This window comes from Pinus tabuliformis, chromosome 7 (assembly GCF_031772625.1).
Source record: "Pinus tabuliformis cultivar Carrire ecotype Pingquan chromosome 7, CPIR1, whole genome shotgun sequence".
NCBI lineage: Eukaryota > Viridiplantae > Streptophyta > Pinopsida > Pinales > Pinaceae > Pinus > Pinus tabuliformis.
In genome coordinates this window covers 1,780,357,702-1,780,378,277 of record NC_142293.1, presented here as the reverse complement: position 1 = coordinate 1,780,378,277, position 20,576 = coordinate 1,780,357,702, and the positions used below count along the sequence as shown (strand labels likewise).

The window sequence follows — 20,576 nt, the reverse complement described above, 5'->3', positions numbered from 1 at the left end:
TCTCTACCATATTATAAGGGTTGGATTAAGCTGTTTGATCAAAATTAGGCAATGTTGACTAAAATCACTATAGAATTGAAGTAGAGGCAAGGGCTAGACAAGAGGAGAAATCTAGATTGTAGATGGTTGATACTGGAATAATTAATCATTGATGTACAATGGATGCCATATCTATCTTGATTTATGTAAAAATATGCATGTTTTCATATCCTCTACAACTAATTTGGTATTTGGGATGTTTGTTTTGAATATAAATGCAAAAAAATATAAAGACGCTTTCGAGACGCTTTGCTTCCTAGATTTTTGGAAAATGACGCTTCCGTGTCCCCGCTTTGTGTAACATTGATCCAGACCCATCAAATATACATAGCAGTTATTTCCAGGAGATGAGGGACAACCGGAATGTAGAAGCTTGAACCAATCAATATATAATCCCAGAAACAGTTGTTGGCAAAGGCTAGACAAGAGAAGAGGAATCTAGATTGTAGATGGTTGATGCTGGAATAATTAATCATTGATGTACAATGGATGCCATATCTATCTTGATTTATGTAAAAATATGCATGTTTTCTTGTCTTCTACAACTAATTTGGTATTTTGGATGTTTTTTTAATATAAATGCAAATATATATATATATATATAGTAGATGCTTCTGAGATGCTTCACTTCCTAGATTTTTGGGAAATGACGTTCTGCATCCCCGCTTCGTGCAACGTTGCATTGAAGTAATTGTGCTAAGCATAGAACATACCATTGTTAACTAAAATTAACAATAGTCGACCATAATGGTGAACATCATCTGAACGCTATTAGAATTTGAATTTGATATGAACGTAATCATTGCTAAACCCTTGGGCATACAACCCATATTCTGACAGTGATGGGATATATGATCTGTCCAATTATATTTCATATACTTCAGAGTTACATAATTAACCTTTTTGTAGTTATGAAAACTGTTTTTGGTCTTAACCCTGGGAAGCAATTGGCTTCTAAGAACTTAGCCCTGTTTGGCCTAACCAAGTCCCTAGTCTAGTGGAATGTGTAACTATATATTCTCTCATCAGAAAATGGGCAGTAGTGTTCAATTGTTTATTCAATTCACCTATTCACTTTTTTTTGTACCAGTTTATGAAAGTGTCATTTACATAACATGCTCCAACTTCCATTTTTATGTAGGTCAATATATGTCACAACCTGGATCAGGAGCAGCACTTGGGCGCGTGAACACAGATTCAAGTTTTCATGCATGGGGTGATGATGATGGTTTAAGAGAAACTTCGAGCTCTATAGGTTTTGTTGGTGCACCTAAGGAAGAGGACATGCCCATTGCAAGTACTTCAGGGCAGTCAAAAAATGGTGAACAGAGGTTGCCTGAAGACTCTAAAAAGTCATATAATGCTATTGAAACCCTCAAAGAAATGGTATACCTCATTCTCCAAAGTGCTTTGCCCACTAGACAGCATAGGGGTCAATCGATTCCTTGTTTCTAGTTCCTCATGGTCATTTGTTAGTGATTCATCAGAAATCTACTTTTAATGATGTTACTGCTTATGACTTCAAAAAAATGTTCTTCATATCTCAAGAATGTGTGACGTCCTGTTTGCAGTGCACTGTGGAAGGTCTTAGTCTTCTTTTCCAAGAACCAGCTGTTGGCAATATGAACAGGAGGGAATGCTGGGCACAAGTAAGTTCTTAGTCCATTGAAAATTTTGGATCTGTTGTTTTTATTGTGGTGGAGATGAATTCAAGAAAGTGCTGTAATGTCTGACTTAATATATCAGTTTTATTTGTCTGGTAAATTCTTTTACATACTTTCTATAGCATGGTTATTGAGTCTAAAGTAGGTTTGTTAGGTTATTCATACAGCTGAAATCGGAATTTTTTTCTTTAGTGTTGTATGCATTATGAAATTGAGCAGTGAGTTTGGCTGAATGGGTGGTTATTGTACTAGGTTGAAGTAGCTGGACAAATCTTGGGAAAAGGTAGTGGTCCAACTTGGGAGGCAGCGAAGCTACAGGTTTTCATTTGTCCCTGTTGATGACTACATCATAAGACGAGTCTCTAGATAACTCTAATAAGAAATAAAGCAAATTTACATTGATTTTTAAGGTTGAGGAATTTTTGAATTGCTTGCATAGAGTGCTGGTTGCGCTCAAGGATTTTGTAAATATAAAGTGAATTTCAATTGATTTTCTGTATGAATGTCATTGCTCTTGCAGCTAACTTATATGTCTGAGATCTGCCTGACAAACATTATGTGCATGCTCTTTGATAGTTTTATCATCACTAGCTTAATTTTATGCCTTCTCTTTCTTGTTCGATACTCTAGCTGGAGGGTATATAGATTAACATCCCTGGAATTGCAGGCTACAGAGGAGGCTCTTCGTAATTTTAAGTCCACAGTCAGTCAACGGACACAAAAGCGTTTGAGCTCTCCAAGGTAATTATTAAGAATATATAAAATTTCCTCTATATATATCAGTTTAATTGAAGGAGATGCTTCTAAAATGTTTGCTGGATGGGTGCATATGTTTATAACCACGTTAAATTACTGGAAATTATATTTGCTTCATATCTGGCAAGTTCTTGCCTCCCCAGAAAGTTAGCAGCTGCTGTCTCTATATGTAGATTAAATTTATATTGCATTATTTTTTATAGTTTTTTCTACGGTATTCCTGGATTTGAGCCAAACTATCTTTCTGCTTTCGAAGAAGAGCTGGAGTGACAAAATTACATGGATTGCAACTAGGAAGATATTAATGATATTAATACTATGCTGTAACAATCTCAGACGTAGCCCTTCAAGTTTTTAAAGGTATCTTTATAAGTTTGTATCACATATAATGTTACTAATTAATTATCACATGTCATATTATACTCTCATTATATTTATGCGGCTTTCTTTGTTGGATATTTTCCTCATTATTATCTGATATCTGATTATCTTTTCTTATTGCCACTTTTCTTCTTACTCTCTTTCTTTCCTTCTACCAGAGCTTGTCTTGGGATTTGAACTTGGATTATTTGCAAAACAATTCATTTGACACGCTACTAGACCATAGCTCAACAGACAGGATGTGCGTGTATTAATCCTGAACATTTTTTACATTGTTACACGTTATGCTAAAATTCTTCAATAGTGCCAAGTGACATTAGAGCCTTCATCTTCTTTCTGCAGGTTTCTGTTACTATTCAGTCGTTTTCTAATATCTATTTAGTATTGACATCCCTGTCTCCCAGCTTGCCTCCGCTACATTCCTTCTTTTGATTCTTTCCTAGCATCAAACCCTTCTGCACAACCTCTCCTTCCTTTCGTGTGCAAAAAGCCTACAAAGCAGGCAAAAGAATTTCCATTGCCCTATTTTGTTTGTCCTTCCTTTTCTGTCTCCTCAGGCCTTGTTCTTCCATTAGGATTCCTTTCTTATGTCTTCTCTTTCTTTAGTTTCCATAGGTCATGTCATTATTTTTCCTATAATGCCACAATGCATTGTTTGGTGGAGAACTGATAGAGTAAAGTTGATCAAGATTTGTCTGGTTTGGGGGTTTAGCCATTGAATCGTCCATACTTCAGTCTTCCGCTCCATTTCTTTCATGTAGTTACCCATGGAGCCAGTCTGTTACATGTAGTTGGCCTTGAGCTATTGGGATGCTGAAGTATTGTAGATATCCCTACCTACATTTTGAAAGGTAAATTGAGAGTGGCAGACATTTCTTAAAAGCTCATCATTATTGATTGATGAGATGGAACATTTCCAGAAATTCAGATCACCCCCTGAGGCTTTAATATATAGGTCAGGAACTTATTTGGATCTCTTAGCTATTATGCTCTAGGCTTGTTGTATCAGGCGGGTGTCATCAACAAATTGGGTATTGCAGATTGGTTTGGAGTCTTGCAGCCCCTGTGAGATCCCCCTTTCATCTTTTCAAAATTATAGCTTTGTGTAATGGTTCCCCCAGTAAAGGAAGGGGGGACAGTGTCACTCTTGCCTTAATCCTAGGGAGGCTTGAAGGAAATCTGATTATCTGCCATTGACCAGATGGGATATCCAAGGGGAGGAGATACATTCCCTTACCTAGTCTAGAACCCAACAGTCAATAAAATTTTTCCATTACAATTAGATTGAGTGATCTACCGTATTGAAAGCACTGAACATGTCTAGTTTGCTCGCTGTTGTAAAGAACGGAGAAGAATATGCAAATATTGAATAAGCAAGAAACATTAAAAGATTCAATAAGCATCATAAGAAAATGTAGACTAAAACATTAGAGAAACAAGAAGAGATTTATGGTGGTAAAAGTTACAACCCTTGTGTAAGGAAATTTGAAAACATCCACACCAAAACAACCCTTCCGTTAATGGCAAACCCTCATGACAATAGCCTTCAAGACCTCACAAGTGTGTAGTTCATATAGGATCAAAAACACAAAATCTCCCTTTGAAATGAGCCTCTAAGATCCATATTCATAGTGCTTTGGATAAACCTGAGTCATTGATCACAAAGCAAGATCAAGAATGAGATCAAGCAAACCAAGTTGGTGGATAATGATGTAAGCCATCAGCTCATCAAAAGACAAGGGAGGAGGTGGATAAGAATGGCACAGGTTGTCAGTGCATTCCATCATTCCCTGAAAGAACGTGTCACCAGTCAAATATGATCACAGGACAAGATTAGAACACATTCTAACATTTTCCCTTAATCTTGGTGAGCTCATGGCTTACCTCATTATCCACCATCTTGGTTTGCTTGATCCGAGGCAAGGTAGAGGCTTTCAACACAGATGAGCAGTTGGGCAGCTGAATGATCGATAGAGGGAGGGAGCAGGTATTTAGACGGAGGTGAATCTGGGCAGCAGTCAGTGTTTTGTACAGGTACCGAGCAGGTCTGTACAGGTGTATGAAATAGTTCTATACTGTTGTATGGAATAGGCTGTACAACAGTTTTCTATTGTTTCTGGTTTTTTTCCAGTAGGCTGTAAGTAGTCTGTAAGTTCAGTTCAGTGTGTTTTTTTGGGATATTTGTGTTTTTGAGCAGCATGTGGAGGTTTCTTTGTAAGTTTTTTGAGGGAATGAAAAGCTTATTCGTAGGAGTAATTACCTATGTGTGTGTGAAATTAAATTTTATGCTTATGTTTCCTTGTAAGTTGGGCAGCTTAATGATTGATGGAGGGAGGGAGCAGGTATTTAGACGGAGGTGAATCGGGGCTGCAGTCAGTGTTTTGTACAGATACCGAACAGGTCTGTACAGGTGTATGAAATAGTTCTATACCGTTGTATGGATAGGCTATACAACAGTATTCTACTGTTTCTGGTTTTTTCCAGTAGGCTGTATGTAGTCTGTAAGCTCAGTTCAGGGTGTTTTTTTGGATATTTGTATTTTTGAGCAGCATGTGGAGGTTTCCTTGTAAGTTTTTCGAGGGAATGGAAAGCTGATTCGTAGGGGTAATTACCTATGTGTGTGTGAAATTAAATTTTATGCTTATGTTTAATTTCTAGCTATTGTGCGATTGATGGTATGGTTTGAAATTTAATTTCAGCATTAATTAAATTAAGCAATCTACTTCTTTGATTGAGATAATAAGGACATTAGTCACCTAGGGCTTGAATTTTTTCACATAGTATCACAGCTATTTTTTCTGATTCAGATTCTCAAGGATTTGTAGCGATAAATCAACTGTTGGAAAGGACCAACAGTTAGAGAATTTCAATTTAATTTTCAGATTTGGGATTCTGTGCAGTAGATTTAGAGATGGCATCAACTAAGCTTCAACTGTTGTAAAGGACCAACAGTTAGAGAATTTCAATTTAATTTTCAGATTTGGGATTTTGTGCAGTAGATTTAGAGATGGCATCAACTAAGCTTAGGTTTGAGGACAGATTAGATGGTGCCTTTGAATTTTTTCACAAAGAAGGTGAGGATTACACTCTTATTAAAGAGAATGATCTCTGGGATATTGTCAAGGATGTTGGGACTTCGCTTATAGATCCATGACTTGGTAGTTCACAACAAGAATGAAGTGAAGGCCAAGTGGATGATATGGATTCCATAAATGACCAACTGATTCCTCATGTATCCAAGTAGTTGCCTCAGGGCATTGAAGCAAGTGGGAAGGATTCCCATGTTTGTTTTGCAGTGAACACCTTGAGTCAGTTCATGGAGTATGGTTTGAGATATCTTGGAGGGGGTGAGTTGAAGATATAGAGGTATTTTGACTTAGTTTGGGCAAGCAATGCAGTACATAGGAAGAGCACCTTGGGGTGTTGTTTTAGCTTGGTATCAATGGTGATATTTAGGTTGGATGGTTCTGTAAGAATCAAACTTTGTGGCACTTAGCTTATTAGAGGGAGTAGAGATGACTTCATATGTGATAGGATGCAGACAATAGCAGTGAAACTCCAACATATAACTATGGATCAGTAGGTAGCTGATATTCTAACCAGGCCCTTAGCAAGGGGAAGTTTGAGGCATTGAAGGACAAACTTGAATTGGTGCAGAATTCCCTTGTTGCTAAGAGGGAGCATTGAGAATGATAGCTTGAGCAAGAACTTTCACATAGGTTCAATGTTAACATGTGAGAGGTCACTTGAGATATTTTCGAAAATTACCTAAAAATAATTCTATTTTGTAATTTGCATTTGCAAGAAATAGTGAAAGTCTTATATTTAACAGATGAGTCTAAAAGTGTAACTCGTCCGTGACTTAGACTAGTAGTAATCTTAAAAATAGATTTTCCACTAAACGTATAAAGGCAGCGCAAGGTAAAGGCTTTCAATGCACATGAACAATTGAGAGAGAGAGAGTAGGGATTCAGGTAGAGGTGAATCTGGGTAGTAGGCATTAGTTAGTATATGCGTAGAATAGTTCTGTATAGTTGTGTGTATAAATTGTACAGGGTGTTCCTCAGGCTGTACAACAATTTTTTTTTGCTTTTGCTTTTTTCTAGTAGGTTGTACTTTCTCAAGTAGGTCATACAAGCTCAACTTAGGGTGTTTTTTGGTACCCATGCAATGTTGTTTTTTGGGCAGTGTTTAGAGGTTTTCTTGTCAGTTTTTTTAAGTAATGAAAAATTGATCTGAAGGAGGAATTATTTTTGTAGCTATCATGCAATTGATGCTATGGTTTGAAATTTAATTCCAGCATTAATTAAATTCAACAATCTACTTGTTTGATTGAGATCATAAAGTCATTAGTCACTGAGGGCCTGAAATTTTCACATAGACAACATTACAATACATGCTAACATTCTACTTACATAAACACTTGGGAAGATGTCATTAACATTCATCCTGAATGACAAGTTCATATATCCCCAATAAATTGTCAAGTGAGATGAATTTCCATCTGTCTATTGCAAGTTGCTGAGTGCAACAATGTACCAAGCCATCGACAATCAAATCCTTAATAAATTGCGAACATGCACAATTCAGTTCTATCAACAATTATTGTAAGCCTGGTCAATGTTGACAACATCAACTTGCCCACAGCAAAGTGCTAGAAAATAAAATATCTTTGCATGAAATTTTTACACAAACCTCTTTGGAATTGGTAAGCAAGTGGAGAGTCTAAATGCAAATATAACTTGGAACAAACTTGAAGAAAACATTAAGGAAACTTAAATCCAAATGCATGCATTACTGGTTAAAGTAGGAACATAATGTCATGGAATAAAACTCCAAAAAAAGACAGTCCAAAGTTATATTAAAGCTGAAAGTGATTTGAAGAGGTAGAATAGTCGACGATCAACAAGAATGCTCCAATCACACAAGCCAAGAACATGACCATTCTCTTCAACAAGCTCAACATTTGCTCCAAATTGCACATGTAAGAATATGGTCTTCTCATCAAAACACCAAGGAAGCACAAGTAAATGCTGCCATAGAAAAAATGCCCAATGGTGATTGTCTAAAAATCAATCAAAGAGATTATACATTGATAGAGTCACTCCTAGGCATAGAGGAAGGTGAGACTAATTAGGTTGCATGGAAAAGGTAGCAACAAAAACCTTAGTATCGTGAATTCAAGAGACGATAAAAAATCTAAATTATAAGGGTGATTAATGAGTTTCAATCTTAGGAATCATCTTCTAAACCATGGGTACAGTAATGTATCTCTTCCTAGTATCATGTGCATTTGAAGTCCCTTTTACACCTTGATTTTGTGTTTTGGCTGGACGTTAAGTCTCTTCAAAAATGATTCTCTGCATGATTAGATTTTCCGCAGTTTGTGGATAATTTCCAGTTCTTTTTTTAGAAAACTACTAACATTGTTTTTGCTAGGGGTCTTGTTGACAGTACCATAAACATAAGTGCAACTACCATGAATGACATGGGCATTCCCAATAACCATTTGTCTTAGGGAAGCAAGTCTGTCTTGTTAATTAATAAGTCCTTTACAAAATGCTTCAAAATCATAATTTTTGCACTCTTGGAGATCTTAGGAGATTTATTGCGAGATTGGATAAAGGGATCATAAATAGGAGACAATTACTTTTCAACCAAGATAATAAGAGAAACGGTATTATTTTTATAACTTTTTCGATGATGTCCTATTATTTTTATTATAACTCTTAATTTGAGTAAAAAATTGTCCAGTCTTTTCAAAATTGTTAGGATCTTGATCCTGCAGCTTCCATTTCAAATGATCCAAGGCTTGAGTGTAGATAGTTTGAGCAATGTCCTTTGGTCTTGTTACCCACCAAAAGTGGGTGGCCCCATAGGAAATTTTTTCTCCTACCATCTCTTTTTGCGGGCAACCAATTGCCCTTTCCAGCCACTAGTAGTTGATGACGATGTGCCATTGATATCTCCACTACTTGCATCAATCATATGTTTCCTTGCTCATATGGCGAGAGCACATGTTGGAAGGTGGGCTTCTAATCAAAAGGTGCTTTATTCATTTTGCAATCGGGTGCTTATGCTTGTTTGTATTTGGGCATTTGACATGGATTATGGGTAACTTGGAAGAAAGAAGGGTCTTGGTTGTGATCTTGTTTCCTCACCTTAAATGGGGGTTATATTTCCAATCCCAGTCTAGTGGGACCTCCCCTAATGGCCCGATTGGTATAGGAGGGGTACTACTTGGGAAGCCATGATTGAGATAGTGTAGCCCCATCTCTCCATATTCCATAATTACCACTTTCCATCTTACATTGCAAGCCCCTTTTACATCTCCATTCTTCGAGTTCAAATGACCACTGGTTCATTGGGATTTGGCACCCACACATCCTCATGCCTGGGTAGGGCCCGGAAATTTGCTTGGGAGTTTGATGTAGCTAAAAGAAATAGAAAGAGCATACGATGGCAACAAAACATAAGAAAAATCAAAATGCAAAGGATAGTCAGGGCACTCAAATTAGCACGTGGGCAAAAAGCCAAGCATGAGCTCTACCTCACTCATTATGGCCATCAACCGGTTCCTGAGCATGTCCAACCCTTGGTGGGCAATGGGCTGCCTCTTTCTACACATCATACAAAGCAAGTTCTCATTCCTTGAGCTACGGGCAATGATACAAAGAAAAAGTAGGCATTTGAGGGGTGGAAAGAAAAGGTCGAGTTGGTAACTCATGCATCCACGATTGCTCCCTCATCACATCTATAGACTATACACCTAAGATGAGAATCCCCATCAAGTTGGTCCCTTTGATTACGACACTTGGCCATGAAGTCTTTTCCCATTCAATCCATTATTTACATGGCACCTATCGATTGAAGGGTGGATCGAGGACATGTCACTTCCAATTGGGGGTTGAGAACACCTAATAGGGTCATCTATTAACCACTACTACCTATGGAGGTAACACCATTATGTGACCAAAGCTACACTTTTGGAAGGGAAACCTCACATGAAGTGTTAATTTTCGCATTACTTTCAAGCTTGGTTCACTTAGATGCAATAATGATTAAGTGTACCTGATGATGAAAGTTGTCGCACTGGATATTGTGTGTGATTGACAGGTGGTTCCATCTATGGGTTTGGGCCTTGACTAGGGTCCAGGTCCTCCAAAGGGACATATTGAAACCCACAGGTGAGGCATGGAGAGCCATGGGAGTCTGGGACTCTAGACAGTTCACTTGCATCCTTGGGCACCTCTAACACCCACAACATTCCAACACTTTGCCCCACATTATTGAATTTTATGGGATGATGCACCTAGACCAACGTGCCCCCAGTTGGCTTAACACTGAATAGATGGGATTGCAGCTAATCCAGGGCCCAAATGAGCATGGTAACACACATTGAGACATGGGAGGGCTAGCAACACCTTGGGAGCCCTCAACATTGGAGTAGAGACAAACATTTTAGCCACTTGGAGACTCATGAGACCACTTTTGTGCCCCAAAGCCAAAATTGGGCTCCATAGAGGGATTATGTCAGAGATCTAGGGGTCAACACCTAGAGGTTGAGTTTAGAGGGTTTCGACACTAATTATGGCACCCATTGCCCTCAACGTCAACCCTAGAAGGGCCTACACTTGCACGACGTTAGTACTCTCTCTTATTTCGGCACACATGTGGAGAGTTATTATGTTTTTCATAGGCTACTATGTTGACTTGTGACCTAGGGTGTTCATTGCACTGTAATGCTTGTATCCTTAAAAAACATAGCAAACAATCCTTCCATGATTCCACTTCCAAAGTCTGTAAAAAAATTGGATTGATACATTATGATTTGCATGGCCCCATGCCTATTCCTTATGCCAATGGCAATCCTCGCTTTTGATCCAAATTACCATGATTTGTGCTTTAGATCACATTTCACCAACAAATGCCCACCTTTCAAAATCCAGATCCAAGCAATATTTAGGTCTCAATCTTCTACATATCCACAAGCCAGTGCAATCCTTCTTTTCCTCTACACACATATTCCACACATATTCTCAAAAGGTAAAGCTCATGGGGCCATTATTCTTCAAATTTGGATAAAGGAGTTTCACTAGTTGCTGTACGAGATCTAGTTCTAATTGTGAGTAATACAAGTCCTTCAATTTTTTAGAGAACCATAAGAGTCCTTAATGGAAATAATATGATGCCTCACTTGTTCACTTACTATCGTGACAATCAGGGTATATGCTTTCTTGACTTTGTTCTTCCATATGGCTAGCACCTTGTCTGATGTCAGCTTGTTAGGTCCACTGTCCTCTTCTTTTCTAGCATAAACCTTACCTTCATAGATGTGATCCCATAAATCATTAAATATCATAGTGTGTTTTGATTATTTTGGACCACTCTGTCAGCACCACACTAACAATGGAGCTGAGAGAATACATCTTTATAAACAAAATTATTGCAAAATATTCTCAAAGTTTTTCCATGCAACCAATTAATATGAATTGCAAATAAATGCCTCTGAATTTGGAACACACATAGAGGATGCTATTTTTCTTTGGCTTGATGATAGTTTCACAAAAGATAAATATTTACCATTTGTACTTCAATAAGTAATTACAAATGAGAAATGTGGTCATTGATTTCATGCTTTTAGAAACTAAAATGTCATGCAACAAATGTCGATTTAGAGGTTCATTGAGAAATTGAGCTTGCACTTGTTATTTCGTGGTAAACTCTGCCCTATCCACCACTATGGCTAGATGAGAATGGAGTAGACACAACAACATTAGACGATAATCATTGATGCTACTGAGCTGACCCTTGTAGTCGCCCTTTTTTTTCACGTCGGGTTCACTGAGGTTACAAATGGGTGTTTGATCCTTTGTGGAGGCACCAAGGTTATGGGTAGATAGAGAAGGCACTAAAGAGTGAATGGGCTGCGTGTTTAGATATCACACCCTTGAACAATTTGTGGAAACTAAGTGTTTGATGTAACAAAATTTGACGCACATGAGTTGAGAGTGGAGAGGGAATGATCCTTGTTAGTGATGAGGAGAATAAAAAGAGAATGAGCATCTAATAGAGTCTGTGAGTGGAGGCATCCCTAAAATTCTCAAGCTGTGCGAATGGGAAGAGAACTAGGCCCTAGACAAGCTTCACCATTCAAAGGCTAGTTTGCACACATAGAGGGGTGAGGGGTTGAGTCAGGATGTACACGATCCATAGAGAATGTTATGGCTAGGAGAATAGGTAGAGGGTTATTTTTGCATTCACACTGTTGCTGCAAAATCTAGTAGGCCTTGTAGAGGGGTACTCAAGGGAATCACTAGACCAAGTGACAACAACAAGGTAGTAGCCCACTGTCACCACAACTACTAACCCATGCTCTTTGTGGATTTTCACCAATGGGAGGAGTCCAGTGTTGAGGTCACCTGCAAGAGATATTATAGGCTTAAAGGTATAAGGTGACATGATAGGCCTCCAAGGGACAACACAAATTAGGAACAAGGCTCAAGCAATGAGGAGAGGCAATTCACTTCTGCTAGAGAGGCCAAACTAGGGCACCCTTGACCTAGGGATTGATTAATAATGTGTGAAATGGAGTGGCTTGAGGTAAAGGTACAAAGGAAAGGTTTCCTACAATGTATCCCAACAATATAATGACACATTAAACCTTCAAGAAGCCCTTAGGTCGAGGCTTAACCAAACTAGGGTTTCTCCTAGGAAAAAATAGCTAGGAAAGGAAAAATTATGGAGAATAATGAAAAGATTAGCCACGAAGAGGAATGATTTTGAGGCAACCACCACTACTATCAATGCTGAATCCTTCCAATGCAAAAAATCTCTATCCTAGGCAATTTCACACTAAGCCCTAATTGAGCCCACTTGTCATTGAGAGGGGGAGAATGGGAGAGAGAAAATAATCTCTATCCTTGGCAATTTCACACTAAGCCCGCTTATCATTGAGAGGGCCAGAATGGGCGAGAGAAAAGGTGCGGATTTTAGTTGTCGGTAAGATAAATGTCGATCACCTATTAGACAAGGCCAGTGCATAGTCCTTGGGTGCATGGAGTCTATGGGATTGATAGATTAGCCAAATCTTGCAAAGGAGTAAGGATATTTTGATGCCCTAACACCAAAACCCTAACTATTATCTCTGTGAGAAATCAATATTCACTTGGGAGAACTAAATCAAAGATTCACCAACGAGATTGCCATTCACATACTATTATGAGTAATGCATGTAATTATCACATCTAGTTTCTATGCAATTGATTTTCAATAAATTAGGGCACAACAGAGAAACCCCTTTTTTAGTAATATATTCCATACAATAGACATAAAAATAGAAATTTATCAATAACAAAGATCACTTACAGGATATCATGCATGGAAAATCCTTTCGTTGATTCAAGATAACTTCTCCAAAGACAAGAATATAGCTCCAATAAACAAAATGCTCCATAGATCACATCTCTCCAAAGGTATAAGAAGGACGAAATTCTCCAAGAGAGGCTGAATTAGTCCAAGTGATGATGAATGAAATGAAAACTCCTTTCCTCTATTTATATGAGGAGAATGAGTCATAATATTAGCCTAAAACCCCCTACTAACAAGTTAAATCACAAGAAACCCTTCAGATACAGGCCAACCCACTAGCTTTTGATCAAAACTGCAAAATAAGCCACACATGTGAGCCACTTGTCTTGGAGGGCTAACGTCATGCATGAATTATGCTCCAAATGTCATGCGTTGGTGCTACAAGGTGACAAGTGTGATGTAGTAGCATGTAAAAATCATGATTTGAGGGTTGGCCCTAAAATCAACCTTAATGGTTCCTTGTGGTCCCAAAATCCAACAGGGGAAACACAAAGTGGTCTCCATGGGTCTCTAGTAGCTGATTATGTCCATCTCTACTCTAGCTTTGAGGGCTTTCCAGTTGCTACTAGCCCTCCCAATTATCTAAAGGCGAGACCATCCTCATCTAGGCCTTGAATCAACTGCCATCCTTCATATGGTGCTAAGTTTGACCTAGGGGCATGTTGGTCGAAGTGTGTCATCTTGAAAAACCATCAAATCTAATGCAAAGTGGCTTAATGTCTTCGGTGTAGGAGGTGCCCAGTGTCGTGTGATGTGTCAGTGTTGTTAGGAGGCCCAAGGCTCTCAACGCTTCACCTGTTAGCGCCATTATATTCCTATGATGGATTGGGTACCTGTGGGTAAGGTGCCCAGGGCATGGGCCGCTGAACCACCTAACAATCACAACATAGATTCTAGTGAAAGCAACCAACCATTAGGGACAATACCAAGCTTGAATGTAATGGGCTATTTATAAGGATTCCCTTCCAAAATTAGGGCTTTGAGCTTGTAATGGTCTTACCTCCCTAGTTAGGAGTGGCTAAAGGACAACCATATTAGGTGTTTTCAACCCCTAATTTGAGTAACATATTCTTAGTCCATCCTTCAATTGATAGGGGTTAATGAATAATAATGATCGTACAAAAGGCAAAAGACTTCATGTCCAAGTACATGATGAGGATCCACATCCTGAGTGTAAAAATATGAGGATGGAGCAATTGTGGATGCATGAGTTTCCAACCCGACCTTTGTTTTTCCACTCGTCTTGTGCACCATTTACTTTTGATTTGTCTTTTTATTACTGCTCATAGCTCAAGGGTTAGAGCTTGATTTGAATGATATAGCAGTGGTATTACACCTCAATGATAAGTCAATTTATCGCTCACCGAGGTTGGGACATGCAAGGGTTCCTCCTTTTGATGTAATGGAGCAACATGTGCTCAAGAACCGGGTGATGGCAATAATGAGTGAGGTACAACTCATGCTAGGCTTTTTCCCACGTGCTAATGTGTATGGCTTGACCATCATTTGCCTTTTGATATTCCTTCTTTTGCTTTTGTTTTGTGGCCATGATATGCTTTTTCTGTTTCTTTTAGCTGCATCAACCTCCAGGGCAAAGTTTCGGGCCCTACTCAGGTATGTTGATGTATAGGTGCCAAATCACAAACAACCAATGGTCAGTTGAACCTGAAAAATGGATGTGAGATAAGGGCTTGTAATGTAGGATGAAAAGTGTTGAATATGGTATATGGGATAGATGGAAGTTTGGAACTACACTATCTCAATCTAGGCTTCCCAAGTAATGACCCTCATCTACCCATTGGGCCATTAGGGGAGGTCCCACTGGACTGGGATCAAAGATTAACCTCCCCATTTAAGGTAAGATGTTAAAATTGGAAACTAGGGCCAAATTCCACCTTGAGACAGCTCATTTGATGGAGATGATGATTGCATTAAATTCCTCTTTTCGAGAGGACCAAAATTGATATAAAGATCATCTAATTTGGACAAGCAAAAGTGTGTTTTTGAATTTATGCCCTCACATGTGCAAATTGTTCAGGTCGGCCACATCATCATGTAGGCTCATGAAGCCCAATGGATGTGTCACTTCACCTTCAACTACTCATATAAATACAAGTGACCTCTCACCTCATTTGGCATCATCATCACTCTCACATTCTTCTCTCCTCTCATTGGTTCGTACAGCTATTGGGCATTCTCTTTCTCTCACACATGTGGCAAGGAGGATGAATTTCAGACAGAATTACAGGGCTGAAAATTTCAGACTTTCCTGCAGTTTGACCAGCGTTGACTTTGACTTTATGGGCATCCTTTGACTTCGATTTTCAGGGTGAATTTTTGTCTCAGCAGGCCGCATTTTTGGGCACAGGAACCGAGGCAAAAGGAGGACTTTGACCTGCATTGACCACAGGTCTGTTTGATCGCAAGGTTGACTTCAGGTTGACAAAGTTTGACTGCAGATTTTATGACTGTTTTGGGCTGACTTTGACCACTGCTGGAGGTCAAGTTTGACTGCCTTTGACCAAGCTTCAAAGGAGATGTTTGACTACTGTGTTGACCATCTTTGACTTTCTGGTTAGGGCTGAGTTTGACTGCGGTTGACTGCAGATTTGACAGGACTGTTGTGACTTTGATTTGGCAAGTCAATTTTGATTTTTTGTACTCTCTCTCTGCTGAACATTTGATATAATAATAAGAAGAATTGATCAAAGGGTTTTCCCCACATTGGGGTTTTTCCCTGGCATTTGCCAAATCTGGTGTCCTCTTGTCTTGGCTTGTCTTCTGCATTTTATTTATATGTTCTATCTACAGTTACTGTCAATGTGATTGCTATTGGAAAACTAAATTGGAAATTAGCTGCTGAAGGAACATTGAAGTAATTGTGCTAAGCATAGAATGTACGAACAAAATTTAACATGAGAGAACAAGACCACGGGCAAAACCCCTCCTTACCGATCACACCATAATCCATATCAAATGCCCCAATACAAACAAGCATAAGCACCCCACTGCAAAATGATTAAAATACCTTTTGATTGGAAGCCCACCTTCGTCTATGTGCTCATGCCGGATTGGTGAGAAGCATATGGCTGATGCAAGTGGTGGAAGTATAATGACATGTCATCAGCTAGTGGTGGCTGTTAGGGGCTGCTGGTTGCATGGCTGGCTGGCTGTGAAGAATAGGAGAAAAGTTTTCTCCTATAGGGTTACCAATTTTGCTTGGTAACACACACTAAAGGTTGCAGAGACGGAAGAACAAGAGACTGATCTGATGGGCTTATGACTCCTTAGGAGTAGAGTTTAGTCTACCAGTGAGTTAGATGTGATGGGCAGAGAGATAGAGACACATTTTTGAGTGGGAATCATGGAGTTATGGCTTGATCTGATTACATTTTCAGTTTTAGAAATTTGCTCCATGCTTGATTGCATTCAATTAACTCAAAACATTCACATATACAAAATTTCATGGCCTTTGGTTTCATCTTCGAAGGTTCAATGACTTTTCCCATTCTCTCAACTCTTCAGATTTCTCCTATTTTAAATATTTACAAAATATTTACGATTTACCATAATCCCTAAGGATTAGTTGTCTAGCAGGTTGGTGGCTACATGGCAGTACAGTCGTTCTTTTGTTTTGTTGTTTTTTTGAAGCCATGATATGCAAGGTTCTTTCAATAAAAAAATGTTTTTCTACTTTCCTCCAAAATTGGCTTTTGAAAAATCAAATGATTTGTGGCTTCAAATTGAAGAATTAGGTTTCAGTGATCCCTTAATGCCTGTTTGCCGGCAATAGTGCCTAGGTCATCACATTCCCACAGAATCTGTGTTTTAAACTAAGATTTGATAGCATATTGTGATAACATGCAAATCAACACATAAAGTTAAGCAATATTACGTGAGAGTTTTTTGTACTGCATGGATTAAATGAGTAGTGAAAACCTCCTCATAAAGGGTAAACTAAATTCAAAATGACTTTATTAAGACCTGTGTCCACCATCTAATTGACCATTATTATTCAGAGATTTACTTTAACACAGGTTACCATTACCTGAGAGAACAGGTCATCACACAAATATCTCCGAAGATACCCATGTGATGTCCTTATTGATGTGCCACAAATGATCCATTTACCAACATCATAATAGCTAATGTGACCAGTAGACAACATTTTAACACATTCTAACGCGTTCTAACACACCTGTATCCTTCCTTTTTGAGTGACAGTTTGAGTGAACTGTGTGCTGAACAAGAATGATATTTTTGCATATGGGTCTGCCAGGGACAGAGCATTTCCTCCAAGATTAACTTTGAGATGAATTTCTTAATCCTCGAGGCAATAGCCATGGAATATATGTTATATTAAACATTGCAAATAGAGATTAGCCAATGTCTTTCTTGCGAAGGAGGCTGGATTGGTGTCTTTTGGGATAAGAGCAAGGATGGTGAAATTTGTTCTAATCCCCCAATTTTCGGTCTTTTCTGCACTCTTACACCATGGTGACAAGACCATCTTTTATTTTGTCCCAAACAGGCTGGTAGAACTTTGACGAAAAGCCATCTGGCCCCGGGTCTATGTCTACATGGAATGAAAAGGTAATATAATTCCTGTCTTCCTTCTCTGTTACAGGTCTATACAGAAATTTGCAATCACCCTTTGCAATCACCTAGAGAGGAGGTTTTCTTGAGTGTCTTCCCTGATAGTCAGGGTTTTGTTAAGTGCTTCTTAAAGGTGAGGTGTGCCTGTTCTAATATTTCAGTGAAATCAGATATAGATTTGCTATTTGGAAGAGAAAATCACTCCTGTTTGGCATGTTGTGGAAAAATTTGGTATTCCTGTTATAGAATTTTAACCAAACACTTCTGGAATTTAGTCTCCAGAATTCTTCTGAAGCATCATCTGACTGAAATATTTATTTGTCATTTGTCTCCTCCTGGATCATAAGATCAGTATACCCTAATTCTTCAATTTCTTCTTGCGTTGCTGGTAGTTTTTGTTTCTTATTTCCTTTCGAGGATTAGATGAAATCTCCAATATTTTACTCACTCCGTGAGTGCTAGTTTGAGGTGCTTTACCTTTTTCTCCCACTTGTATGTGGCAGATTAATATAGATTTATATGCTCTTCGAAATGGTCTGAACTAGCTTCCTGTTATCAGGATGATGCTAAGACACAGATTCAGCATTTTGGGGTATGTAATGTATCCAATACCTCTGTACACTTGGAGGATATATATTACTTCTTGAAACCACCAATTTCACTTCAAGTTTGTTTCTCTGATGCATTTCCTCATTGTCCTACTATTAATTGTTTAAGAGAGGGAGGCATGCCAATGCAAACATATGCAAGTATCATTAATCATTCAAACACAATGGCATCATAAATTATAATTGCAGGCTTATACATGCAAATGGGACTGAACAAGCCAGAAAGTAATAAAATCCATTACCTAATGGCATTAATTTAGCACAATTCACATATACAGTCATGGACACTTCTGCAGAAGGAAATTCTAGCCAAACATAGGCTCCATGCAGTGCGAATTCTCTCTGCAACAGAGGCCACATGTGAGCTGAGGATATGAGTCCACAAGGGTGAAATTTTACTGTGGCTGTCTTTAATTCTGTTCCCACAGCCCAACTCCCAGGTTCCCAGTGAATATATACACAACAGCAATTTCAAGCTACAAATCTTTTTCTCCATCAACCGGTGCAACCTAAGTAATGGAATCCTCTTTTCTGCTTAGCAGTACCTTAGGCTATCCCACTTCCCTCCAGAGTTCCAGCACAGGCTGGTCAAGAATCTCATTGTTGGCTTCCAGGGCTTTTTAGCTGTAGTGAAATTTCTCAATGATAGTGATTATCATTCCATACAGTCACAATTCTCTCATGAGTCATAATTCATGGCTGTAGCTTTCTGTAGTCTGTTTATACTATGCTTATGGTTGTTGTAGCTCTGGGAGTAACTCTAATTTCCCCAGAATGATGGCGATTCAAGCTCCCCCAAGCTTGAGAACTTGAAATCCACCACCGAATGATAATTCAAATAGCATGAAGATTCCAACTGGAGTGGTAGTTTAAGCAGATTGGTCATTATAACCCTGGATAATTTGGACTCTCCATTAATTCGAATTTCACCCAAAAGCATCTGAACTCCACCCTGCCATAAACAATAGCTACACACTTTCACTGACCTGGTAAGTGACCATTGGCATGGATTTGGGTTTTTTACTTAGGTCAGTGACCTGGTTTATCATTTGTTGCTTTCCTGAGGCGTTGTTTCTGGCAGCCTTTTGTTTCCTTTCAGCCTTTTTGTGATTTCTTTTGTTCTACTGTAACTCTTTTTAATGATCATTCAATGCAGTGTTGAAAGAATCAGCATCGGCAAAACATGGGCGAGGGTCCAGAAAACATCTTTTCAGAAACATCGATGGAAAAATCGGCAAACCGCTGCAAACATTAAAAAATACAAAATAAATTATTTTTTTCAAAATCTGGAAAATCTGAAAAAATAGAGGAAAAATCAGATCAAATTGCCCAAAGGAAAAATTTACATTTTTTTCAGGCCGAAAATTCTCACATAGTACATCGTTTGGCTTTTAGCCATTCATCATGTACATGACAACATGTGTGTTTCATGTCTAGGGGTCAAAACTGGGGTATTACAGGGTAACCATTATCACCAGCCAATTTAAATATCACAAGCTAAGCAGCAACATGTGGGGCATATCCCTTACGTCAAAGTTGCCTAGGAATTGGAACTAACCCTAACCACTGTTGTATGTGCTGGCTCACAGCAACAAGTGGGGCATATCTCTTATGTCATAGTTGCCTAAGAATTGGAACTAACCCTAACCACTGTTGCATGTGCTGGCTCACAGCAACAAGTGTGAGCGCAAGCACTAGCATGTTAATTGGTAGAACTTGAACCGTAGTAGTGGTTATATTAGCTACCTGCTTTCATTGACCTGGCAATCCACTGTTAACATGTATTTGGGTTTTTTACCTATGTCAAAGACCTGGTTTATTGTTTGTTGATTTCTGGAGGCTTTGTTTCTGGCAGCCTTTTGTTTCCTTGTGATTATTTCTTGGCCTCTTGTGCTGAGGGTCATCTTCTAGGGTAAGATTGGAGGCTATTCATGGTCTGATTCCAGGAAAATGGTGATTGATTGAGGGATTTCCCAGTTTTTGACTTGTTCTCTCAACTCAACTAACTTTTTGGGTGCTTAGACTTTTTCCAGGGGGCCATCATTTGGAGCTTCTGGTGGTTAGGAGATAGGGAAGCGATTTCTCCTTCCACTGCATCTGGGCCATCCATGAAGCTTTTCCTGTTATTGGAGGAGGGCCTGTGGGGGCTTAGGAGGTGGGG

The 20,576-nt window shown here is 38.8% G+C and overlaps 1 protein-coding gene across 4 annotated transcripts in view; it reads left to right on the top strand.

Annotated features, from left to right (window-relative positions):
• The window catches only part of LOC149255479 (RNA polymerase II C-terminal domain phosphatase-like 1), a 128,374-nt gene that overhangs the window by 103,298 nt on the left and 4,500 nt on the right, over positions 1–20,576 (top strand). For 3 of the 4 annotated variants that reach the window (XM_089460491.1, XM_089460489.1, XM_089460492.1), the window contains 4 exons: positions 1,181–1,425; positions 1,611–1,688; positions 1,956–2,021; positions 2,371–2,444. In XM_089460491.1, the coding sequence (XP_089316617.1) occupies positions 1,181–1,425; positions 1,611–1,688; positions 1,956–2,021; positions 2,371–2,444 (463 nt within the window). Of the gene's footprint in view, positions 1–1,180; positions 1,426–1,610; positions 1,689–1,955; positions 2,022–2,370; positions 2,445–17,742; positions 17,774–20,576 lie in introns of those variants that run through there. The other variant, XM_089460490.1, reaches the window with a different exon arrangement.